General features: G+C 47.7%; 1 protein-coding gene across 1 annotated transcript in view; it reads right to left on the bottom strand.

The window, feature by feature from the left end:
- The window catches only part of Clpb (ClpB family mitochondrial disaggregase), a 122,744-nt gene extending 98,285 nt beyond the window's left edge, over positions 1–24,459 (bottom strand). The window contains exons 1-3 of the mRNA XM_021640970.2: positions 23,986–24,459; positions 20,920–20,971; positions 3,534–3,620 (exon numbers count right to left, since the gene is read on the bottom strand). Coding sequence (XP_021496645.1) covers positions 3,534–3,620; positions 20,920–20,971; positions 23,986–24,385 — 539 coding nt within the window. The 5' untranslated portion in view covers positions 24,386–24,459. The remainder of the gene's footprint in view (positions 1–3,533; positions 3,621–20,919; positions 20,972–23,985) is intronic.
- Between the last annotated feature and the right edge of the window lie 2,769 nt (positions 24,460–27,228).

The raw sequence follows: 27,228 nt of genomic DNA, 5'->3' as shown, positions 1-27,228 counted from the left end.
GCTGGTAAAGGCTATTCTAGGTCCAAGTGATCACCCCAGGACCATGTGGTTTAGCCTTTAGTTTGGATGGGTCAGAGTGCAACGCAGAATGGGTCACCCTGAACCCAGGCTAACCAGCGCGTCTTGTGGCAGGAGGCTCATTAAGGGCTGAGAAGCAGTTACTGTCGCTGTTAAAACTCTGCTCCAACTGTTACTAGGGCTTGAGCAAAAAATGATCCTGACAAGTGTTAGAAGTCTTTGACTACTGAGGACAATGGCCATTATATTACTTAAGTCCTTGCTATCAGCATCAACCTGTGTGCGTGGAGCCTGGCAGGGCAGGCCAGCAAGGTCTAGGGACCTGCCATTCTTGTTTCCCCGGGCTGAGATCCAGGCAGCTGGGCATACTCTCCTGCCAGTTTAGGTGGGTCTTCTTACTTACACAGCCAGACTTTACTGGCAATCCATGTTTCCACTCCCTCAAGTGATACTTGCTTATTCTCTCAAATCTTTTAAATCATGTGACCCAGCACATCAGCGTCTGACACGCGATGGTTACCAAGTTTGCTAGATGTATAAAATGATATTAAAAGAACTTGAGAACAAAGTCTCTCCAGAAAATTGAAAACTCCACATTACTATCTGGCTTCCTTAGTTATCTAATTCCCAGTTAGCACAGCACATTCCCACTTGGGTAAAATCAGAACTCCTTTAACTATGACTTAAGGGTTACTCTCTGGATAGCGGGAGCTCGGGAGCTGCCACCTTCTCGGTATTATGTTTATGCAAACAACCTGCTTTTGAAAAAGAAAGCCTCTGGTTCAATATCCTGATACAGTTATCTTTCTTTTTAAAAATATTATTTTGGTCTTGAGCCAGTTTTAAGCCTCTGATATATGTGTGTGTATGTATTTAATTAAGTCCCTTTACATCCTTTTTATGAATAAAATAAATGAGTAAACCTTAAATTAAGCTTCTGTGCATACTTATAAAATCTACAGTGATGGCACTGCGTTTCCTATTTAAGACTAAACAAAAGAAATACATTCAGAAATCCCAACTGGTGAGGAGTTAAGCTCCTTAAAGATCTGAGGCGATTATGTTCTAGGTCCCTATGGACTTAACACGTTAAGCTGATGCCTAAGGGGGAGCCACACTCCCGGCCCACGGGCTGCAGACATCTAAAACAAGAGAAGCCCTTTGCCGTCAGCCTTGAAAGTTGGGGCAGGGCCTTTCTACCCTCCCTTCACACCTGGCTCCCAACCAATTCCGTATAGGCAGAGATCTGTCTACCATTGACGGTATTTGAAGTACTTAGCAGAAAGCAGCGATCCCAAACATTCGTAATAAACACAACCAGACAAGTGTTCTTAATAAAAAGTTATCCCATTTAGATAATAAAAGGAAGAAGAGGGCACAGAATGGATGCTTCAAAACCTAGTAGCCGGCTGGCTCAGGGGTAAAGTGCTCGCTGGGCAAGCATGAGGCCCAACTGTGGATTTCAGCGTCATGTGAGAGATGGCACTGTGTAACTCCAGTGCTGGAGGAAGCAGCGCAGGTGGATCCAGGGGCTGGCTAGCCAGTCAGTCAAATCAGCAAGGTCAGTGAGAGACTGCACCTCAAAAACTACAATGAGGAGTGATAAAGACAGCCAGTGTTGATGTCCAGGTCCACTTGTACATGCATCGATGAGTGAGCCTGCACACATGTGCACACACTTGTATAAAACCTTCTCACCCACATTTTAAAACAAACAGTAGGGCCTGGCAGTACTTGCGCACGCCGTTAGCCCCAGCGCTCAGGAGGCTCTCTGTGAGCACAAGGCCAGCCTGGCCCACACAGCAAACTCCAGCACTGCCGGGCTGCTACACAGAGGATGCTGTCCCAACAAAACAACAGCAACATAACAAAACACAAACACAAAGCAAACAAACAAACAAACAAACAAAAAAGCAAATGCTAGTAATGAGGATGGGCATGTGGCACAAACCTAAATCCCAGCTCTAAAGAGGGGATCTAAGGCAGGGGGATCAGAAGCTCAAAGATAGCCTGCTATCTCAACTCCTACCTCCACCCCAAAGAAGACCCTGGGTTCAATTTCTAGCATCAGTTAAAAAACAAAAGAACAGAAAGGAAGAGTTTGGAGCTATGCCCAATGTACAACAAACAATATATACTTATATGAAAAATGTTTAAAAAGATAAAACACAACCCAAGAATTAGGGGAGGATTAAAATTGATGCCTCCAACTAGTAGCTGCTACTGAAGAGTCCAGCACTTCTCTGAGAACATCCCTTAAAAGCTGGCATGTCTTAGTGGTACAGGCTGGCCTTGCACGCCTGAAGCCCTGGGTTCAATCCCCAGCACTGGATGAAAAAGTCTAAAAACATTTTTTTTGTTGTTGTATAATTTCTTTCATATAATTATAGTTAGAAAGACTGTACACTTCTTTCCACCAGCCTTCTAGATACCCTATGGCAGAAACCAGAACAGCCTGGGCTGGAGCACTGACAGACAGAACACAGTGCACCCTGTGCATGCTGGGTTAACCTGCCTTTAGGTAAATCACCTTTTCTCTCTGAGCTTCAGTTTTCTCAACCACAACATGAGTATTAACTACCTACTTTGTGGAGTGGCTATAAAAGTTACAAGTATGAGCTACTTCTGGCGTGATGTGCGTGCCTGTGCGTGTGTGCGTGCCTGGGTGGGAACAGCTAAAGGCAAACGTTAGGTCTGTTGATTTATTTGTTTAATTATTAGTTTTGAGACAGGGTCTCATTATGTAGTTCTGGCTGTCTGGAACTAGCTTTGTAGACCAGGCTGGCCTCAAACTCAAGAGATCCACCACCCTCTGCCTCCTGAATACTGGAATTTAAGACCTGTGCCACCACGCCCAGCTTAATCCAGTTTATATTTTGAGGCAGGGTCCTCATGGAATGTGAACTCACTGACTCAGAGCGGCTGGCCAAAGAGTTGCTGGTCATTTGTCTGTCCCTGTACTCCTCCCCATGCTAGGGTTGCAGATGAACTTGGCTCATGCATGGTGCTAGGAAACCAAACTCAGGTCCTCATACCCTTCAGTGACGGTGTATCTCTGCAGTTCCTACTTTTGATCTTTACATGATAGCTACAACCCGAAAGAAGAAAAAAGCAGGTAAGAAAACATCGCAGTCACCAACAGGAGGGAGGGATGGAAGTCTCCAGACCCTTCAAATAAAAAGCCACTAAAAGCCTTCAATGGGGTCAGTCACTGCAGGCTTCTAAGATCATAACAACTCACACAGACATACGTAACCATTTATACTCTGCTCTTACACACGTGGCTGCAATGGTAACACCAATGCCTTGCCGAAGGTCACAAAGCTAGTGAATGGTATGCTGGGGTCTGAAACCACATTTGGCTCTCTGCATCCACTATGCAGGCCCAGCACCTTGAACTGCCTCAGCCTCCTGGCCTCTAAGGATACAGGGCAGCAGCAAGGATGGGCGAGCAGCCAGGAACACAGTCCTCAGAGCCCTGGCTCAGGTGGCTCTGGGTGCAAGGAGACTCTTACCTCTCATTTCGGCTAATGGCTGCCACCATCAGTGCTGTCCAGCCAAGTTTGTGCCTTGCGTTGACATCTGCACCTTCTGACAACAGCCTGACAAGAGACAGAGGATATTTTCAGTGTGTGGTTTGTGACGGACAGGAGCGGATATAATCCCAGAACAACACCTGGGGCATATAGTAAGTGCAAGGCCAGGCTGAACAACACAGTGAGAACCTGAACAGAGAAGTATGAAGGCTGGACGGGTCTGCAAACAGTCCTTTCAGTACCCATCCCCACTCTGCCCACTCCCCTCTGGGGCTTCCCTTGCCCCTCTAATTCCCAGTTCCGGGTGGAACTGCGCCATATCTTATTTGGCACGTTGTGGAACATGAACAGCCAGAGACAGCTAACCTCACCAGCACCACAGCAAACCCAACCACAACTTTTCCTCTTGTAGTGCTGAGTGGGGGTGGGAAGGGTACTGAGTCTCCCCTCTTTTCCCCAGTACAGAGCAGACCCCAAAGTTAGGCCTTCACAAACCAGATCTTGGCCAGATCTCTTTATTTCATTTTGTTGCTTCACAAGTGAATGCCCAGCAGGCACTCATTTCAAAGTCCTGAGCCAGCTGGGGGTGGGGTGAGGTGGTGACTGCCTGCTGAGAATGGCTGAAAGGGCCTCTGAGGCCAGAGAAAGCCACCCTTGCTCTCCCCTGTGATTTTCACCAATGGACAAAATGCGGCAAGTGAATTAATCTCTTTTAAAAAGAGCAATGCTCATGACAGAGCACGGTGTCTCCGAAAAGGTTAGGATTCCATCATCCCTGAGATGATGAGTAGAATGCTTAATGCAGGCTGCCAGTCAGGGCAGAGCAGCCTGTGTGATGCTGGGGAGAGGGGGTAGGCAAGGCAGGTTTTCCTGGGCTCACTCTAGACTTATGGCCAGCTCTCCCTAATGAACTAACTAACTCTCCTGCTTTGGCAGGGCAGTGGTGGGTGATACTAAATGGGGATGGTTCATGGTGGTAGACAGGAGACCACAGCAGACATCTAGAGTTGAATAGCAGCTCTTGCACAACTCCCAGGATATACAGAACAGAAAGGATCTTAGTTCAAATACAGCCACTGCTACTTCCTGAGTTAGGGCCCATGGGCTCCTCTGTTTCCTCCACAAGAATGGACCTGGGTATAGTGGTATATGCCTATAATCCTAGCACCCAGAAGGCTGAGGCAGGAGGACTGCCATGAGTCAAGGTCGGCCAGGGCTATATAACAGGACCTTGTCTCTCTCTCAAAAAAAAAAAAAAAAAAAAAAAGCCTCCCACCTGAGGTGTCATCAGAAACAATAACATGGCTAAAACACTTGGTATATAATAAAGCACTGTGAAAACAGCAGTGCCTATGCTGTTAGCATCATTGCCTGTTGTTACGTTAGTGATGGGAGGAGAGGGTAGGGGGAAATGGCTTAGTGAGTAAGGGTCCCTTGTCACCACACCTGATGTCATAAGTAAATCAGGATGCCATAGGAAAATACAGCAAGTACTCGAAACATATCTGTGGACAAAAATAAATTGCCACCAGGCAGTGGTGGCACACACCTTTAATCCCAGCACTTGGGGAGGCAGAGGCAGGTGGATCTCTGAGTTCAAGGCCAGCCTGGTCTACAGACCTTGGAGTTACACAGAGAAACAAACCCTGTCTCAAAAACAAGCAAGCAAACAAACAAAAAGAAAATTAACTCCCTAAAATCCCCTAACAAGGGAGAGCAATCAGTAGCAGACTCTAAGAGCAAAGCAAAAAAAAAAAAAAAAAGTCTCCTCTAATCACCAGGGATGTAAGAGGGACCAGCGGGCCAAAGACCCAGAGGTGACATCATCTTCTGCTGGGGAGGGCAAGGGGAAGCAGGCAGATTTTCATGTTCTGCTCTGGACACTTTCTTACAGCATTGTTCACCTTTTCTTAATCACTTTTAGGACTCATCCTTTATGGTTTCCCTAAGACAGTCTGCTGCCTTCCCAGTCCCCTGTGCTAATCTGTACAAAACAGTTACCAGCTGGCTGTGCAGTCTAACTTCCTCGGTCACCAGTATCCTCCAGAAATGCCCTGTCTTCACCTGCTGCTCCCTGTCTTGCCCTGGCAGCTGGCACATGGAGTTCTCTGTGTAACTGTCTACAGCACCTGCAAACACCAACTGGCCACAAATACTTGTCTTGTGGTGGAAGACTTGTGGCATAACAGTCTTTTTTTTTTAAGTACTTAGGCTCCTGGGCAAGGCATCTCAGACTCAGGAATGGGTGGGGACATGGCCTGGAGGGCTGATGGTCATGGGCTCTAGTCAGAGATGTCAGGTACTTGATAAGTGGCTCAGGATATATCTACCTCTGTGGACCTTACTTTTCTGCAGTCCCTATTACTTCTAAAATTTTATCATTTAAGATGCACGTGTACGCATCTGGAACTGAAGAGATGACTCAGCTGTAAAGAGCATGTGTTGTTCTTGCAGAAAACCTGGGTTTGGTTCCCAGAATCCATGTAGTGGCTCCCAACCAACTCTAAATCCACTTCCAGGGGATTCAATGTCCTCTTCTGACCTCCATGAACACATACAGGCACAAGCGCCCACACGTGCACACACACACACAGAGTGCAGATATACACACAAACAGGCAACACAATCATACACATAAAGAAAAATAAATCTAAATTATATATTATATATATATATATATATATAAATCATATATATAAAATAAAAATGAAAACTGAGAAGTGAATCCCTGGCAGACTGACACACTGAGACTTCCAAAAAGGCAGTTCCTGAGGCTCAGCGCTTGCAGAGGGGAAGTCCTGCAGGCAGACGCAGGAAAAGTCGTCCTCACGAGCTCTTCTCAGGGAGAGGAGATACCATTTCACTTTCCTTCCTCTTTCCATACGACCAATCAATACAAAGCGGCCAGTGAACTTCAATCATGCATTGTTCCAACTGATTTCCAGACCCTTTGCAGGAACTGGCCCTCAGCTGCAGCCAGGGAGGGGCTGAAGAGTGGGGAGCACAGTCCCACCTGCATCAGAGGCCTGGAAGCACTGAGCCATGCAGACCCAATCATGATCACTATCTGGGCAACAGGACCCTGGTTGGAGCCGCCCAGAAGGCCCTGTTTACAGTAATAACAGCACCAGGCCCTCTGTCTGAGCAGAGGCAAGGCGCCTGGGGCTAAGAATCCCCAGGCGGCCTCCATCTGTGCCTTATCTCCCAGGCAGCCAGGGAGGGAAGGTGGGGGAAGGGCAGCAAAGGCTGTTCCTGGACCCCAGCCTGTTACTTCAGATCTCCAGGCAAGGACCTCCTGACTGCACAGGCTCCGGGCCTCTTTGGCCTTGGCTATTTGAATTGAGCACCAGCTCAGGCCCCTTCTCTAGGAAGCCCGCCAGGTGCCCTTGTTTTCAGTGATGAGAACACGGACTGGCATGTGCACAGCACCCACAACTTGGACGTAGTGAAATCTTCCCACTTCAGCCCTGGGTCTTTCCCACTACAGTTAGCTGCAGTATTCTGGAACCTAATGCATGCCCTTCAGAATCAACACAGATGAGCAGGTTCACTAAGCCACTTTGGGAAAAGACTGACCCAGATAGAAGCCTGTCTCTGCCTTTGCCCAGCTGCATGCCCATGGCCGGTCCAGGTAACCTTTCAGAACCTCACCAGCCTGCCAGAGCCACCTAACAAGAGTGCCAATGTGGCCAAGGGGGACCAGGTATGTGAATGTGCATGTTTCGTGGCAGCTTCTACGCTAACTGTTCTACATGTTCACAGGCAATGGTGAAGCGGTTGATCTGCAGCTTCACTGACACTCACTGCTCTAAGGAACTAAAGCCAAGGCTGGGTGGCCATTCTTTGTCCTGTTCTTTACACACGCCTGTTACATGTCAATGGACTCGGGCTGCTATTGTTAAATTGTTAAATTTAGAAACCAGTTACAAGAACAGCACCAAAATCCCTCCACAGATGCTTCACATGTATCCACCTTACACTTTGATTCATTTGGTTCCTGTTTCTAACACATTTTACTTGGCCATGTGAGAATTAATTTCAGACATTCTATCCCTTTATCTCCAAATACTTCAGCATGTATTTGCCAGTACAAGGACAGACTTCTACAGAACCACCAGCCTTAATGGTCAAAGCCTAGTGTGGAAGAGATTCAACCAAGGGTAGACCAGAAATACTCAGAAATAGGAAAAAAATTTCAGAAACGAAACAAACCCTGCATCTATACTGAACCTATACAGACATCTGTTGTCATTATTTCTTGAACAATATAGAGTTGACAACCATTTGCACAGCATCTACAATGAATCAGTATAAGTACTGTGGAGATGATTTAAGTACACAAGAATATGTATGTAGGCTTTATGGAAATACTCTGACATAACACATTAAGGGCTTGAGCATCTGTAGAGGAGGGGACCCACTGAGGATCCTGGAACCAACTGATGCCACAGGATGAACATTTACCTCATTTCTGCCTATGTTCAATTGTGTCCAGTTATCCTAATACTTTCCACAGCATGCTAGCCCTGTGGCCCAGATGTAAGACAGAATCAATATAAAGATCAAACACTGTGTCTTCATTTCATCTAGAATAGTTCTTCAACCTTTCTGTGATCTTCATAATATTGGCATTTTTTGTTCTGTAAGGCCAGTTTCCGTCTCCCTTTCAGCTCTGAAGTAACACTTCCTACACTCATTCATCACTGCACAAACTCTTCCTAGGACTGACGATTCCAGACTCTGAGAGGTGCTGACCCAGGCCTTCAAGGCAGCCAGTCTACAGACACGTACTTGGCAAACAGCTAAAATACAAGCACGGACCCTGGAGGCGAGTGCCATGTGAGTGATGGTCAGGGCAACAACAGGAAGGCTCTGGATGCAGAGCTCTCCTGCAGGAAGGGAAGGATAGGCAGAACATGGACTCCTCTAATCATCTCCTGGGATCACATCTGCATCCCCAGGGAGGCTGAAACATGAAAATACAACAAGTACAGGAGAGGAGTGACCCAGGACACCAACATGTGGGCACCTCAGCTCAGCCTGTCAGCAGCTCCCTTAGTGACTGCTTGGTCTAGGCAGCCGAGGTGTGGGAAAGGGCTATGGGCGCCACCTGCTGGCAGCAAAGTAGGACTCTGGGCTCCAATAGAGGGCAGCTGGGCAGCTGGCTGCTTGCCAGGAAGCTTGTCACAATTAGCAGTGAGAAACAGTAGTGGATCCAACTCCTCAAACTAGACTGGCAATTGAACAACTACTGTCAAGCTCTATGTAGGTCCATACAGAATTTTCAGTGAGGAACAGGCTGGGCAAAGCCAACCGTAATCCCCGCCCCAACTCGCAGGGGACAGCAAAGGGTCAGCCTTCACTCACTCAACAGAACAGAAACAGAAACAGAACAGAGCAGAAACAGCTGCTCAGAGCCATCCATCCCCTGTGCTGGGGATTGAGAGCATACTATGGGGGGACACATACCTTGCCCACAGAGAAAACACCCCAATAGTGCATTAATTATTATGGGTCGTCTGAGATGTCTTACAGGACAGCAACAGAAACAATATGCTGGCTCTTCATATCTGGCAAATTTTGAATGGAATTTTGGTTTTTTCAATACTGGAGATTGAACTCAGGGATTTCTGCACGCCAGGTAAGCAGCTACCATTGAGCTATGGTTTACTGAAATTTTTTTTTCTCTTGGGGGGGAGGTCAAAGTGTGTTTGTCTGAGTTTATGAGCATGCAAGTGCCCACATGGCCAGAAGAGGGGCATCGTATCCTCCAGAGCTGATGTTGCAGGCAGTTGAGAGCCGCCTGATGTGGGTGCTGGGAACTAAACCCAGATCCCTTTTTAACTTTCAAAATTTTTTGAAATTTAAAGCTGCCTATAAACTCACGGTGCAGTCCAGGCAGACCTCGAACTTGTGTCCTGTCTCAAATAACAGATGCAAACAATGGAGCCCAATGGCTCATAGTTGTTTTTTTTTTTTTTTTGTTTTGTTTTGTTTTTTTTTTTAATGTGCAGTGGTGTTTTTGCCTGCATGCACGTCCATGTGAGGGTGTCAAATCACTTGGAGTTGGATGGATTACAGACAATTGTGAGCTGCCATGTGGCCGCTGGGAGTTGAACTGGGGTCCTCTGGAAGAACAGCCAGTGCTCTTAACCATTTAAGCCATCTCTCCAAATCCACGGCTCATGGTTCTTGTCCTGAGTCTCAGTGCCTTCGTCATTTGGTCCTAAGAATTGGACTTAAAGCCCCAACTCCCCTAGTGACTTCAGATTCGTGGCAGCCAGTGGCAGCCTGGAGCTGTAGCCCCTACTCACTCCATCCTTCCTACGGCAGGCACACACCCATTCCTTTTACACTCAGGATGAGACAGCACACTCCAGGTGTCTGACAGGACTATAGGTGACAGAAAATGATAAAGGAAAAGCCTCCAGTGAGCAGGTGACCCACAGGTTGGAGATACTGGGATTAGCTCAGTGTCTTAAAGGCTCTTCTTGTCTCAGCATCAGAAAGCCCACAGACCACTGTCCCCACAGCAGTCCCCCACCACCACCAATTTCACACATGTATAAGCAGTGTCTTCAATGGCTGTGCCTTTGACCCAAACTAAGCCAATAGGTGCAATCAAATGTTTATAGGGTGCAAGCAGTCCTGATCCTCACCCTGATCAAAGCTTAACAGATTGTAGGAATCCAGTGAGACAAGGGCAAGAAAGCAAATAGTGGAGACTCTGGCCAAATTAACAGACACACGACATCTCTAACAAGGGCATCCCTGCCTTGCCTCTCACTACAATAATGCCACACTGGAATTCAGAGAGGACACCAAAAGTTCATGGCCTTTTCATTAGGAAATCGCCAGGATATGGTAACTTGAAAGCACAATTTAGGTAGCCAGACCTGGACGGAGTGACATGGACTTCTAATATTTATTTCCTAGTAGCACTATCATTTAAAGATCTGAACAAGGAAAGAGCCCAGTGGACAGAGCTGGGACCACATGAAGAAAAAGCAGGTAGTGGCAACCTGCTGTGTCAAGTGTTACGGGAATTCTATTTCATCGTGGAAATAGTTACTGTGGGAACTATTATTCAGATTATCTGAAGAACAGAGGTTAACGCAGTTGGAAAAAAATTTTAAAAGGGCAAGTCGGCCTTGTTCATAATGACATAACTGTTGATCATTTTCACACTGTGAAAACATGTTTGTCAATGGACAGATGGAGTAATCAAATGTGTTTCACTGCATGTGGAATTTATTCGGCTTTCAAAGGCGTGAAGTATTGACAATGTGCTACCACACATGTGAATCTTGGAAAGTTGAGCTAAGCTGAAGAAGTCAGATACAAAATCCAGAAACTGTGGGATCTCATTCATGTAGTGTCCAGAATGGGCAAATCCACAGAGACAGGAAACAGACTTGAGGTTGCCAGAGGCTGGGGGAAGGAAGGATGGAAATGATTCCAAATGAGGGGGTTAGGAAATGTTCAAAGATACACCATATTAATTGCACTATCTCATAAATGTATTAAAGCCACTGAATTTTGTGTGTTAAAGGAGTGAATTTTCTGATACAGTTACATTAAAAAAAGAGAGAAGGAGAAAGACTAGGTGGATGAGTAGATGCTTAATCAAAATCTACTTGTGCTTCAGAAGCAGAGAGCATCTGAGACTTCGGGGTAGAGTAAAAGTCCCTAAAATCCTGGCTGACCCAGGCAGGGACTGTGACTGACTGAGCACTCAGCAGCCCGAGGAGATCCTGCCCTGCTGTATTCCAAGTCCTGATTTCATGGGAATTCCAGGGCCTCCCAATTGTACTTTACCACCCACCCCTGCTCACTGTCCATCTGCAAAGGCTGGTCAAACACACAGCCTTCTCAGGAGGCCAGGGTGCTAACCTCAAACAAAAGGCCATTGAGATGGAAGTTTCAGCCCAGCCTCAGAAAGAATTCTTATGCAGGCTGGCAGCGTTTCCCATCCACATGAATGGAGACTCCTGCAGACCAGTTAGCTGGGCCAGCTGTTTCGTAGGGCTGTGCTCTCCTACTGAGTAGTCATCTTTGGAGAATCAACAGAATTCTAAGCAATTAATCAATCAACAGGCCAGACTCTATACTCTGTGACTTGCTAAGGTGGAGGCAGGAGAAGCAGGTACCATCTAGATATTCAGAGAGGGTTCACAGGCAGGTGAAGAAATACATATGAAGCAAACTGAAGAAAAAAGGCAAGGGTGAATCTCGCAGCCTTTAAGATCCAGTGTAATTTGGTAAGAGAGACGAGTACCCGTATGAGCTGCTGGGAAATAAAGCTGCGGATGTATGTGGGCTTCCGTGTAAATCCCAGGTGTACACTGGCTGTGAGGCCACCAGGAGGAAGCAAGTCTGCCTGAGCACTGAGTCTTCTCATCTGGAAAATGTACATTACTGTCTATTCTGTACCACGGCGGTGAGAGACACACAGTATTTACTGTCTGCCTGCCACAGAGCTCACAGCCAGTCAACAGCTGCTGCTGCTGTTAGCCTGGGTGAGCTTTGTGGAGGAAGAACGCGAGGCGGGCACTAAGGTACAACTAGAATCTAGACAGGTAAGGAAACCAGAGAACGCTACAAAGCCATAGGAACCTGCAGATTCCCAATAAGCCTGACAGAAATGGTTTGGCCCGCTTCCTATGAGGAAATGTAACCCAGGCCAGCCTCTCCTTGGCTTCTAGCTCTCTGTTAGGTAAGAAGGGTTACTACCCACCTGAGCAGCTTTGAGAGACTCACTTAAGCAGCCTGAACTTCTGTGAAGAAGGCTGTGTTATTGGCAAGGTTGTGACATGTTAACGTTACACAGCTGGTTAGTAGCTATGACAAAAACAGACCCAGGCCTCTAGCATTCTTTCTATAACATTTTGTTGCCTTTCAAAGTCCCAGCATTCAGGACACCTGTTAAGGTTATTTTAAAAACCTGGACTCTTCAGGAAGCAAAAACTATCAAATTACAGACAGTGATGATGTCAGGCCTTGACCTCTGCTGGTCTGAGATAAAGACTTTGTTTTAATCCACTGCAAGCCACAAAGACATTTACATATTTACTGATTAAGAGAGCTGGATGTTTTGGTTGCTCTGATGCCATCATTAATATCTTCCCATCCAGCCAAAATGATACAGCAATCGATAAACAGCCAGCCTCTCTGTGGCCCAGACACAGCCAAATGTGTTTACCAGGCAGGACTTTTGTTAATTAGATAAAATCCCCAGATCAATTTGTACAATGTTCACCTATGCTGCAGCTAAACACATTCAGGACACCTTGATCCTGACACATAGACAGCAAGTGCCTCGAGCTGGGGCATCAGGGGACAAGAGCCAAACCAAACCATCAGCGCAAAGCTAGAATAACTGTGTTTACCCCTCAACAAGGCCCAATCTGTTTTTCTTTGCTGAACTGTATCATTTTTTCCAAAGCCATCCGTTAGACCAGTTTAATCTTTATTTTTTAAAACCATAAAGCCAGAAACCAAAAACAGTACGCCAAAAGAATTTCCAGGTAATAGATAAATCTATCATGCTTATTAATTAGAGACAAGATCTCACTATATATATGTGTGTATGTATATATATATTATATATACATTATGTATACACACACAGCTTTGGCTGGCCTGGAGCTCTATGTAAATCAGGCTGGCCTTGAACTCAGAGATCCACCTACCTCTTCCTCCCAAGTGTAGGTGTGGTGGTGCACACCTTTAATCTCAGCACTGGGTTGGATCTGTGTAAGTCTGAGGCCAACCTGCTCTACAGAGCCATTTCCAGAACACAGACACCCCCACCTCCTGTCTGTAACTCCAGCTCCAAGGGATCCAACATACGTACCCATAATTAAAATTCGTAACAATAAACCTTAAAAAAAAAAAAAAGAAGCCAGGACTCACAACTTTAATCCCAGCAGAGGCAGGTGGCTCCTCCATGACTTCAAGGCCAGCTTAACTATACAGTGCATTCCAGGACAGCCAGAGCTACAGCTGCACAGTGAGACCCATCTCAGAAAAAAGCAAAGCATGAAAGACTTCAATCTTTTTTCCAACTCAATTCCTCCAAGGCGAATTTTACTCAGTGTATGGCAACAGCACCTACACAGGAGCTCCAGCCACAAGGTGAAAACTCACCTTTCCTTTCTGAATGAAACACACCCAGCCCTGTTCATTCATTCAGCATGGACTGTGGACTATTACTATGTCTCAGACTCTGACTCAGGCATGAGCACTAGTCTACGCTTACGAGAGGCCAGTCCAGCCAACTTCCCTCACCTGGGCTTCTAACGTCTTCGCCCGAACCACACACACCATTTGCTGGGCCTCTCCCAGGTGCTTTTCCTTTTTGGTGCAAACACCCTGCCAATGACCTATTACAACTTAAGAGCTGCGTTTCAGCCTGCCTTCCCATACTACTACCGCTGTTGACCAACGTGTTTTCCACTAAGCAGCAAAAACCTTTAACAATTATAATCTCCAAATTTATCTGTTAGTATCTTTGCCTTTTATATACACGGTGGCTTTAAAAAGCCTACAGACCCAGTGTGACTGTCCTTCCTTAAAGCTATCCAAGATCACTTCATGTCACCCATCCTTGTTCCCCAGAGTCCAGCCATATCCTCTGCTTCTCCCTCTCAACCCAGGGTCATTCTGGAAGCCCAGGCTGGCCTCAAAATCACAACTTGTCTTTAGAGCTCTGGGACCACAAGTGGGAAACAGGCACATTCAGCTCCTTATCTTCTCCATCAAAGGAAGGGGCCCTGACCACTCGGTGTCTCCTGCGCCAAGCAAAAATCCCAGAAAAAGGCAAGTACTCAGTAAATGTTTGTCAAATGAACACGTGAACTGTGCACAGAATGGACACCCAGCCATTAGTGGTTCAAAGCTTGTGCCACCAGGCTTCACCTGAGCTGTTTGGGCAGATGAAGGATGAAGTAGGGCGACATTCACAGAGGCCCAGCACTCAGTCCAGTGAAGGAAAAAGAACAGGCAGGGTGCTATCTATCAGCAGTGTGATCTGAGGGAAATATGATCGCCAGCGGAGAACAGGAGGTCTCCCAATCCTATCCTGACAGGCCCCACATGGCTCTGCCTGAGCCCTGACAGATGTGCTGCAGTCAGTCTGGTGCCCTTGGTCCTGGGAGAGTGGCTCAGTGTAGAAGCCAGGCTGGGCTGAGATAGAGTCACCTGCTCACCGGATGCCAAGCAGGGCAGGGGCCAGCCTCTCAGCTGTGGAAGCTGGGTGAGTTGGAACGCCTCAAGGATAAAGGAGGAAATGGCTGCTGCTCAGGGAAGTGCTGAGAAAGGGGAAGAGCGCAGCCTTCCTGTGTGACGGTGGGAGAAGGCAAGAGGCCTCTGGACTGCCTGCTTCTGCTGGCTTCAGTCAGTCAGGCTGTACTGGGGAACAGGTGAGAAAGAGGGGCAGCAAGCCCCCGTCCTTGCCCTCCAGGAGCCATACAATCCAATGACTCACGGGGAAGGGTCGCTCATAAACTTTCTTTGTTGTTTTGGTGTTCTGTTTGTTTTTATTTTGTTTTGAGATAGTCTTGCTGACCTCTAACTTTCAAGGTAGCATACATAGGCTGACACTGAACTGGAAAACTTCCTGCCTCACCCTGAGTGCTAGGATTAGAGGCTTGAGCTAGTAAGACCAGCCCAAACTCCTTAATAGAAAGAACAATGTGGAGCCATCAAAATAGCTCAGGAGGTAAAAGTGCCTGCCTCCAAAAGGATGGACATCAGAAGAAGAAGAAAACAGGAAACAACCTAGGAACCTGCTACAGAGGGCCTCTGAAAGGCTCTGTCCTGCAGACTATCAAAGCAGACGCTGAGACTTATGGCCAACTGTTGGGCAGAGTGCATGGAATCTTATTTAAGAAGTGGGAAATAGTAAGATCTGGAGAGGACAGGAACCCCACAAGGAGAGCAACAGAACCAGAAAATTTGTACACAGGGGTCTTCCCAGAGCCTCATACTCCAACCAAGTACCAGGCATGGAGATAACCTAGAACTCCTGCACAGATGTAGTCCATGGCAGTGTAGTGTCCAAGTGGGTTACAAAGTAATGGGAAGAGGGACTGCCTCTGACATAATCTGATTGGCCTGCTCTTTGATCACCTCCCCCTGAGGGGGGAGCAGCCTTACCAGGCCACAGAAGATCACAATGCAGCCACTCCTGATGTGATCTGATAGACTAAGATCAGAAGGAAGGAGAGGAGAACCTCCCCTATCAGTGGACTTGGAGAAGGGCATGCGTGAAGAAGGGAGAGGGAGGGTGGGATTGGGAGAGAAGGAGGGAGGGGCTTATGGGGGGATACAAAGTGAATAAAGTGTAATTAATAAAAAAAAAAAAAAAAAAGTGCCTGCCTCTGAATCTGAGGGACCTGAGTTCAACCCCCAGGACCCACATGGTGAAGGAAAGACCTGATTCTTATTGGTAATCTTCCAACCTGCACATATATGCTATGGTACTGGTACACTCAAACACATGGACACAAAATTAAGATGTAGAAAGAATAATTTACGGCAAACGGTAGATCCTGGCTTGTCTTTTTGGCCAAGCAACAACCCCACAATACAATTAGCCAGACCCTTATAAAACAATAAATAGTCCCCATTATAGGACCACAGTCCAGAGCTGCTGACTCAATGCTCTCAGCCTGTGAGGAGTCCCAAGCTGTCCCTGACTGGATTGACAAATGAGGTAACTGGTTTTCCTGAGCATACTGACTGGATTCTTGCCATTTAACCCAACCTGACCTCCAATTCTCTTTCAGAAGATCCCCAGACTTTGCCACAACACAGGAAAGAATGCAGTAGGAAAGGACAGAAGAGACTAGGAGGAGTCAAAAAAAGGATCACAGGAAGGCAGGCAGCACTTCCACTGAGGCTGGAAAACTGGCCCAGGGGAAGCGGCAGGCAGTGAGTAAACGGAGTGCAGTGTGCAGCTGGGGGTGGGGAGGCAGGGAGTCCGCAGCCTGCTCCAGGGATTGCACATTCTGGGGTGAAGCTCCTCTCCTTAAGCAGAAGAGCCTAAGCATCAGTCCTTCCTCATCTGAGTCTTCTGAGGTTCTGGGCTGAAGTCAGGAGCTAAGAGAGGTCAAGGCACAGGAATGACAGAGCCCCAGGATGGCAAGGGCAGAGTAATACTATTCACCAGGTCTGAGCTCTGTTCCAAATACTGAGGTCACTAACCATGCCAATCATACACATGGCAAAATGACTGTCAACTGAGGGGTTGAGGGGTGGGAGACTGGACTTCTGTCTTGCTATAGCAGGCCTGTGGACAGAAGCAAAGGCCAGCACTCAGACAGGGTCAAGCAAAGAGCAGTGTAAGGCCTTGGTGCAGCCAAGGGCCCACACAGAAGGAAAAAAAAAAGTAACAAAACTCAGGACCATTTCCTTCCAGTGGGGATGTAGGCTCTCTATTCCTGCTCCAGGCCAGTCTGTCAGCAGGAAGAATTCCAACTGGGGGATCATATGCCTGTTCCCTTGAGGATAAAGGCCAGGTCATCTCTCTTCACCCCTTCCACCATCTGCAGTGCAGTGCCAGATGAGGCCATTTCTTTGTTTTTTCTGTTGCTGCTGTTTTGTTTTTGAGACAAGGTTTCACTGTGTAGCCTTGGCTCGCCTGAAACTTTCTTTGTAGATCTGGCTAGGCTGGAACTCAGAGATCTGCCTGCCTCTATTGGAATTAAGAGCTTACCACCACGCCCAGCCACTCCTTCCTTCTTAAGAAGTGCTCTGGGCGAGAAGGGAGGGCATCCCGAGGAAGGCCCTCCTCAGCCTGGGTCGTCCTGAAACAGCCTCTCCAATGACTTGCCCTAGCTATCCCCATTCATTCCAGCCTCCACCTTCTGAAACAGCCCTACCTGGCTCAGTGCCCTGCTCAGAAGCCCCCTACACCTATCCACTGCTCACAGGAAGAGCACTCAAAATTCCTACTCCTGGCCCCGGTAGGCCAGGCACAGTCCCACCACATTTTGAGTCACCTTCACTCTTTCTTCACCATATCCTGCATAGGTTCTAGGTCTGACAGTCAATTCAGTGTTCGCCTCCCACCTTGCCCAGCCATGTCCCAGCTCTGGCATGAGATGGGAGCTGAGCAGAGTCTGTGCCTCACTCAAATGGCTTCCTTTGCAGGGCGTGGTGGTTTCAATAGGAATGCCCTCCCCCAGAGTAATGTTTGAACACTTTGCCGTAGGGAGCGGGACTACGAAGAGGTGTGGCCTTGGTGAAGATGTGGCCTTGTTGGAGGAAGTATCTCTGTATGGTGGCCATTGAGGTCTCAGAGGCTCAAGTCATTCTTGGCCTGATGCCTGAGGATCAAGATGCAGAACTCTCAGCTCCTTCTCCAGCACCATCTCTCCTGCCATCACTATAACGGGCTAAATCTCTGCACGTAAGCCAGCCCCCAAAACAATGAATGCTTTCCTTTGTAAGAGCGGTCACCGTGTCTCCTCACAGCAATGAAACCCTGAGACTCAAGGTAAGGGAGATGCTAATAGAAGGGGATAAGCAGAGGCAGAAAAACAGGATAAGGACTGGAGACACACTTGAAAAGTTCCCACAGATATCACCCATGGTGTGAGATCGTCTAAATTACATGCTAGGAATTCAATCACTTTCTGTACCCCATTAACAGGTGTTTAGTTGTCATTACAAAAATATGTATTTTGGGGCTAGAGGGATGGCTCAGCAGTTAAGCATACTGGTTGCTCTTCCAGAGGACCTGGGCTCAATTCCCAGCACCCACATGGTAGCTCCCAACTGTCGATTATCCCAGTTCCAGGAGACCTGGCATCCTCAGACAGACATACATGCAGGCAACCCACCAATGAACATTAAAAAAATATATGTGTATTTAGGGACTAGAAAAATGATTCGGTGGTTAAAAGCACATACTGTTCTTCAGGTCTTTCACAACTGCCTGCAACTCTAGCGCCAGGATATCTGACACCCTTCTCTGGCCTCTGTGGGTACCTTCACACTCAAGAGCATACCCCTCGTCCCCTTCACAAAGTTAAAAAAAAAATCTTTAAAAAATTTTATGCATACACACAAACACACACATAGGCGTGGTGGTATCTGCCTGTAGTCACAGCACTTCAGAGGCCAAGGCAAGAAAATCACGAGTTTTAGACCTATATATCTAGACTAAATAGCAAGAACCACCTTAAAAACAAAAACCAACTCCCCGAACAACCCCCCCCAAAGTGAGACTTAACTGGTGGGGCGCCTTCCCAGCATGCACAAAATCCTAGGTTCAATCCTGAGCACCCCATAAAATCGATCATGGTGATACACACTTGGAATCACAGCATTCAGAAGGGAGAGGCAGAAGGGTGAGAAGTTAAAGGTCATCCACGGATACGTAGGGCAAATGAGACCAACCTGGGTTATATGAAACCTGATCTCAAAAATTAAAACAAAACAAACAAAACTCTCCTAAAATTCAGGGCTAAAATTATCAACCCTTGGAGGGGGCTTGATAAAATAAGCTCAGCAAATCTGCTGCCCACTGTGGGCTTGTGGGGCGGGAAGCCACACACTGGCAGCCCTTGGCAGCTACCAACAGGAGATTCCAGGGTCAGGAGGAGTCAGTTCCAGCTCCTCACTTCCCTGTAATGAGGCTCTGGAAAGCAAGGCACGCGTGTGGGCATGAAGAGGCTGCACACAGCTCAAGTTATGAATGGTTCTTATAACAATAAGATGACATCTGGGCTTGGTTTTTAACATGCAGCATCACGTTTATTAAACTATTGCTCCATCATATTTATTTGGCTACAAAACAGCTCCCAGCTCATACTTCCAAAAGTGGTTTATTAAAAACTAAGCCTCGAACATTAATACTCAAATGTACCCTTGAGAATCAAGAATAATGCTGCAGATAAAATGAAAGAGAATCAAAGCAGTAAGTCTTGGTCGAGCCTCGGCTGCCTCCTCACACTTTCCTGTATGTTCAAGCACCTGCAGCGGGGAAGGGCACCCAGGGTCCATGGTATCCAGGGAAAACTACCCCAAACACTGACTTCCCATCTAAAACGTTACACAAAACCAGGCACAGTGCCCATACCTGTAATCCTAAGACTCAGGAGGCTGAGGCAAGAGGATTAAAAGTTCGAAGCCAACCTGGGTTACATAACAGCATCTATTCTCAAAAACTCAAGGGCTAAGGGGCTGGAGAGATGGCCCTAAGGCTAAGAGTACTGGCTGCTCTTCCCAAGGACCTGGGTTTGATTTCCAGCCCCACATGTCACCTCACTGTCAGCAACTCCAGTTCTAGAACATCTAGTGCCCTCTTCTTGCCTCCAAGAGCACTGCATACACGTGATGCCAAAGGTACACATGGGCTAAAGGACCCTGTACATAAAATGAAATTTAAATTGGTTGGTGGTGGCACGTGCCTTTAATCGTGGCAATCAAAGTAAGAGGCAGTAGGATCTCTGTGAGTTCGAGACCAGCCTAGACCAGTTCTGGAGCAGTCAGAAACACATAGAAATTATCTCAAAAAACCAAAACCAAATAAAGTATTTTTTTAAACCCTAATCAATCCTAATAAATCAAAAGCATAAAACAAAACCAAGGGCAAGAGAGGCAATCGGTAGAGCGACTGCCAAGTGGAATGTGTGAGATGCTCAGATCTGGTTTGGCAAAACAAACAAAAGTGTGAGGTTAGACAAGGGAGGGCGCTTAGATCTATCTGAAGGGCAAAAAGGCCAAGGGGAGGCCCAAGAGGGGTGAATACTCTGTGAACATCAGCCCCTAACTGATGCTCTGGCCAGCCCCAGTCTCAGCTTCCACCCCAGAAGCATACGCTACCCTGTCCATAAGCTCAACGCTTCCCGGCTCAAGATGAGTTTTCCCCTGCTCGAGTAGTCAGCCCATGGGCAAAAATAAGCTCACTCCACTCAGAAGCCCAAGAGCATGACGTGAGCCGCTGAAGAACTATAGCCTGCCTCTGGTAGGGCCCATCAGCCCTGCAGGCAGGCTTTCTCAGTCACACGGGCTCTTCTGGCACAAAGAGCTCCTAAACCCCACGCTTCTCCAGAGACGCCAGCTGCACCAGGTCCAGCTAGCAAACCTCAATACATGGTCACTTCCACAGAGGAACAAGAACAAACTGGAAGATTCAGAGGCTCCAGACACCAAGTTGTTGCAACCAAACACTCAGGGATGTCTGTGAGTCCACCTCCACACCTAAAACATATAAAGTCTAGGCTGGGCCAGGGGAGCCTATGTCTGCAGCTACAGAAAACAAGTCCAAGGCAGACAGAGATCTTCTTGGAGGCAGAGTGGCCACACTTCTGCTCAGACCTTCTGTAAAAGACAGCAAGGCTCAGACACTCACCTTCGGACTTCCTGCGCATTGTTGGCTCGGGCAGCTTCCATCAGAGCTGCATCTGAAAAGAGAGGGGTACTGGTCAGACCCCAGTCTAGGACCTACCCCTCTCAGAGCTGAGAGTCGCTTGCAAGTTCCTCTGAAAGTGAAAGGCCGACAGGAGAGGACTAAACAAACCCCTTCCCGGTGCAATCCACCCCACCTCCACTCTGGGGATGCAGGTAGATGCCACACCCTACTCTCCCCAAGCACTAAGCTCTTGTTTGTGGGTCCCTCTAGGAATGGAAAGAACCTCAATCAGAAGCCATGGACACTTGGATCCAACCCACTGATATTACTCTGTGTGGCTGCTTGTAGCCCAACTCAACCAACTGCCCATGGTATTCAGCAGACAAAATCCTTGTCAGCCTCACAAGGATGCTGCGGAAATAAAATAGCTAAAATTCTCCAAAATCCTTAGTGCAAGCTCAGAGAAGGGAGACCCAAACAGGTCAGTCAGTTGGATCCCTGAGGACTCAGGCCTAGCTGAAGCCTGGCCTGGTTGTTGGCACCACCTTGTGGCCACTTGGAAAAACTCACAAATCAACAGCAGAGGCACAGATGGCTCTCTGTGCCCAGGCAGACTCCGAGTTACACTGTTGGCCACTAGGCTGACATCCACTCAGGCCTCAGCATTCAGTGGCCATGAGACCCACCAGGCAAAGGTGAGAAGTCACTAGAGTCAGCAGCAAGCTGAGCCCAGCTCTAGTGCCCTGCACTACCGCCTTCTTGCTGTGTGACCTGACCAACTCTAAGCTCCTGAACTTCCGAGTATGCGAAGAGGGCTGAAACACCAGCTTCATCACATGCACACAAAGTTCTGTTCAGACCAGGGTGCCTCCAATCCATCCACTAGCCTATGACTAGCAGCCAGGCCTGTTCTACTTATCTTACGGATTCGCTGGGGTTTTTTGTTGTTTAGTTGCTGGTTTGGTGCTGTGTGTGTGTGTGTGTGTGTGTGTGTGTGTGGGTTTTGATTTTTGAAATAAGATCTCACTTTGTAGCCCTGACAGTCCTCCTGGAACTCAGAGAGATCCACCTACCTGTCTCAGCCTCCTGGGATTAAAGGTGTATGCCATCACACCTAGCTCTTATGGACTGTTCTCATTCATACATCTAATTGGGCCCAGGCAATCCCCACTGGGAGAGAAAAATAATTTCTTATAGATAACATCTTTTCTCTTTACTCCCCTTCATTCTCCAAGGTCACAGAGGAGGAAGGATTGAGCTAAGATTTAACTTGAATTCTGGGCTCACAAACTTTCCATGGTTTTCTACTATCAGAATTCCTCCTTCTCCTGAAGGGACCCATTTCTCAGAACACTGCACTGTGGGACTCTGCCTTTCGAGGCAACTCAAAGGGACCAGCCACAGTTTCATTGTTACCTATTTTATTAGGCAGACATCAGTGAAATTCACATGCCATAAAGTCCAGTCTAGGGCTCTCAGTAACCTCTCAGGCCAGACTTCACACATTTCTCCTGTTCTTCCAACCACACTGGCTTCTGGACAGTGTCTGCATGTGACCCTTCCATGGCTCTTTGCTGCTTCAAGAATTCCAAATGCCCCTGCCTGGCATCAGGGCCCATTTCATCATCTCTCAGCTTATTCCAAAGACCTTGTCTCCATCCTCACCGGCAAACTGCCAGCCCCTCCACACCAGGCTGGCTCAAGCCCAGGTATGGACTACAATCCAACCTGAGGCACATTTGTAGATACCTCCCTTCCACGATACACACACTGGAGGACAGATGTTTAGTATTAAGGAAATACTAATAAGATAAAGGTTAAGATGCAGGCCAGGACCCTATTTCCTGTGTTATCCTTCAGAATTCAAGTTCAAGTTCCCCATCTTCCAAGAACTGCCAGTCCTGCAGGGAGGCTATCCGGACCCCACTAGCTCTCTGATCCTCTGTAGTATGCACCAGCCCTGCCTGGCCAACTGCCTGCATCGTCCCCTTAACTGGCTAGATTTGAAGTTGGGACTTCTTGAACACCAGCTTCAAGCTAATCCCACCTTCAAGTCCACACAAGCTGGAAATCACACAATCACTACATGCTTAAGCTAAAGGGCCCTACTTCACTACCCTCGTTAGCAGAGAGGAAAGTGAGGGCCGGCAAAGAACAAGAGCCCAGATTCACAAAGTGGGACAGTACAAAACAAAATCCTCAGTGTCCTCATTCCTCATCCTTTCTTTTGAGGTGGCCACATCCTATTAAAGGCGTGAAAGTCAAGGCACTCTCCAGCCTTGTTCAACAATCTCAGCGTTTCGGGTGCACGGAACCCACCTGCACCATGCTTTAACAGTTCCTCACCGGCAACTGAGAACCTGAGAGGCCGGGCTCAGGCACAACACCCTTCCATCTCCTGCTCAGCCCTAAGCAATTTAGGTAAGCTGCCAATCTAGGTTAGCTACCTCCACCTCCTTCCCTATCCCCGCTACTGCTCTCCAGAGAGCTACTTTCCATCCCCGCTAGGCTCCACCCCTCCCACTGCCCAGCTCACAACCATGACACTAAGCATAGCAAAACGCTAAGCAACGGCGCAGACTTTGACAAACTCCAAGAGAGGTCAAAACATCAGTCTTGACAGTACTGAGAAATTGCCTAACTAAGCCTAGAGAGGAGCATGGGGTCGAGCTAGCACCAGAACCAACTGTCCTCCTTCCTTGGGCCTATGTACGCAGGCAAACACGTAGAGACTGCCCCTAAAGCTGCTGGGCTTCCTGGCGACCTCGTGCAAAACTAAGGGACCAGAAAATACTGGTACATAAAAGGACCAGGCTGTAATTAGGCAGCCCAAAGTCCCCAATTATACAGATGCCCAAACTGATGCCCAAACAGGGGGCTCGACACACGATGCGAAATTATGTAACTTCAAGCGGCGAGCTTTCCAGTGCCACATGCTGCCCCTGGCAGCAGACGGTAACTGGGTCTCTCCAAGTAAGGGTGTGCGGGTATAAATTTATAAACACCTCCAACCCTCCAAAGGAGTCCCACACCTCTCCCTTGAATATAGACTGGCCCCATAATCACCCTTGTTGGACGGACTCTTGTTGTAGCAATGAACCACCAGCGCCGTGGCCAAGGCCCACATTCCCAGTCCCGCCTTGTTGGGAACCCCATCCCAGCTGTCCTGTCCGGGGAGTGTTTCTTCGGGGCTAGAACCGCGTCCCCACGAGGCGGCGGTCAGGCACGGGCTCTCGGTGCATTCTCCACGGCGCCCCCCGGTGGCTGCCCCGCGTCGGGGAAACACGACTGAAGATGCTCCCGGGCGCACCCAGGCGGCAGCTCTCAGCCGCTGCGGCTCCCCGCGGTCTCCGGTGGTTACGCTCCGGCCACAAGCACTTCCCCGGCTTTGGAGAGATGGAGACCTGAGCAACCCTAGAAAGAGCCGCGGTGCTGGCGTGGTTCTCCTCAACACCGTGGACAACATCACGACACCTGCTTTCTATAACCTGCCGGTGCGGGCCCCTGTGCGAGCCACGATCAACATGGCTGCCGCGGCGTGTTCGAAGACGCCGCTTAGGGGGTGGGACTGCGCACTACCTCACGGGAGTGGTAGTCCACGGCCCCAGATCTTTCCCAAGCTGGAGACTGAACAGACTACATTTCCCTGAGGGCGGCGGGATGACGTCACAATGTCCGCGGCCTTAGCGTAGTTGGGAGAATGTTGGGAAATGGAGTTGGGGCAGAGGGGCGTGGAAAAAGGGGAAACTCTGGCGGGGCGGGGCCGTGAGGATTCATTCCAGAGCCTGGTGGACGTATTGACCTAGAACTTTAATTCCGGCCTTTGGAAGGTGGGAACCTGGGAGGAAAAGAGTTCAAGGTCTAGGTCAGCCTGGGCTGTGTAAAGTATCAACTATCAAAATAAAAATATCAAATATCAAAATACCGGCATCCTAAAACCACTTTCCTAGTTGAAACACACAACAAAATTTCCCGCCAGTGTTTAAATCAAGTTATATCTTCGATGGAGACCTGTTAAGCAACTTGTACTCTTCCTCCACCTTTATTTCGGGGTGGTAGTGCCTTTCAAAAAGATGTCTTGTTCTGGGCAGGGTGGTGCATGCGTTTAATCACAACACTCCAAAGTAGAGGCAAGAGGATCTCTGTGAGTTTGAGGTCAGTCTGGTCTACATAGTGAGTTCCAAGGCTATGTTGACAGCCAAGATTATGTAGAGAGACCCTGTCTCAAAATACTGTGTGTATGTGTATATATATGTGTATATATATATATAATTTTTTAAGAAAGGGAGACACTTGGCAGCAAGTGTCTTTACTAGTTTCACCATCTTTTTTAGTTGCTACATAATAACGAATCTGCGAACTGTGCTACCATTTATTCATTGCTTCAGTGGTTTGTAGACAATTAGCTATTCACATGCCCACGTCTGGCTCCTTGTGTCTCACATAATTATAGAACTAGGTTTGGAATGTTCTGAGGTGTTGTTTTACCCTGGTTCCTGATCCTGAGGCTACAGAGAAAGCAGGGTAGGATGCTCCCTGCTCTTGCATGGACCCCGTGGGCTGGATCAAGCGAACAGTCTGTCCGGGCCACCAGGGTTTCTGACTTTAGCCACTTTGCTGTTTGTCCACTTGCGTCTAGCTGGCTCCTTTGCATCTTTACAGCAGGCTTGGGGGCCTCTGTCAACCCGACGGCTAACAACGAGTCTTAGGCTTGGGCTATTGCACCCAAGGGTTATGCCTACATTTACCTGTCCGTGGGCCACACTAGCTAACGTCCATTTTCCTAAGACAGGCTAGTGCAGGACCCTTGCCCTACTCTTTGCTTTTTCATAGGATGTAGACTGATCTGTATTATGCAGGGCTTTCTTTCCAGTTTGCCTCTACTCATATGCAATCTTAGACGATATTTAGGAAGGGTTTCCCACACCCAGAGCATACTTGCATGACTTCATGTTTTATTTCTGGTCACTGATCCCCTTGGAGTTTGCCCTGCAGTAAACCGTGTCAAACAAGGCCCCTCAGTGATGGCTGGAAGCGCTGTGACACGTAAAGTCCTCTTATGGTTTGGATGTGTACTTGATACCTTTGGCCTCCTTTTCTACTGTTAGGAATGGACACTTCAGAGTTTGTATGTGTGTGTGAGAGAGAGAGCCAGAGACAGACAGGCACAGAGAGAGATACATGTCTATATGTGTGCTGCATGTATGTTGGAGCCCAAGGAGGCCAAAACAGGCTGTGGGACCCCTGCTAGAGTGACAGGTGGCCAGAAGCTGCCGTGTAAGTGCCCGGAACCAAAATCCTGCCTGGTCCTCTGCAAGAACAGCAAGTGTTCTACACTGAGTCATCTCTCCAGGTCCATTTGTTTGTTTTTTGAGACAGGGTTTCTCTGTGTAATAGCCGTGGCTGTTTTGGAATGCACTATAGACTATATAGGTTATGAGCCACCATGTGGTTGCTGGGAATTAAACTCAGGACCTTTGGAAGAGCAGCCAGTGTTCTTAACCTCTGAGCCATCTCTCCAGACCCCTGGGTGCTGAGATTAAAGGCATGGACCACCAAACCCAGCCCCTACGGCTTCTTCAAGTGTTAAACAGGAACTTCCCACACTGCTCCAATCAGCAGTTTTCCACAGCTTACGTATGAGTTCCAGGACAGCCACAGCTACATAGTGAGAACTGTTCTCAAAAATAATCTGGCATAGTATAATCTGACTTGGGAGGTAGTGGTAGGAATGTTAGGAGTTCAAGGTCATCCTCAGCTATATAGACAGCACAGAGCTAGTCTGGGCTATGCAAAAACACTGTTTTTTTTAAAAAAAATCAAGCCCCACTGTCTGTTCCACTCCACTGTATCTTAATGTATTTAAACCGATTTCTCTATTAACAGACATCTGGCTAATTCGTAATCATCACAGAAAATGAAGGAAGTGGGGGAGGAGCTGGCTGTTTCCTAATTTTAAGTGGCATTTGTGTCAGTAAAGGTTTTACTAGGTGGGAAAGATGAAAAGATTTGCATGAAAGTTTCACAAGGTGGGAGAACTTTGTGGAATTTTGGCCCTTGGACATCTCACTGGCCTCAAAATTTACACTTTAAATGTGAAATTCATTTTATTTTAAAAAGACTTTGAATTTATTTTTGATAATGTGTATATCTAAGTGGGTATGTGAAATGAGGTCTAGAGGGCTGGAAGAGGGTGTCAGAGCCTCTGGCAATACAGGCCACCGTGTGCTGGGAATAGAACCCAAAAGCTGCAAAAGCAGCAGGTGGTCTTAACCACTAGGCCATCACTCTCGTCTATGGTACAGTGTG

The sequence above is a fragment of the Meriones unguiculatus genome, chromosome 14 (genome assembly GCF_030254825.1).
Source record: "Meriones unguiculatus strain TT.TT164.6M chromosome 14, Bangor_MerUng_6.1, whole genome shotgun sequence".
NCBI classification, from domain to species: domain Eukaryota; kingdom Metazoa; phylum Chordata; class Mammalia; order Rodentia; family Muridae; genus Meriones; species Meriones unguiculatus.
Note: the sequence above shows the minus strand (reverse complement) of the source record. Positions and strands in the feature narration are given on the sequence as shown.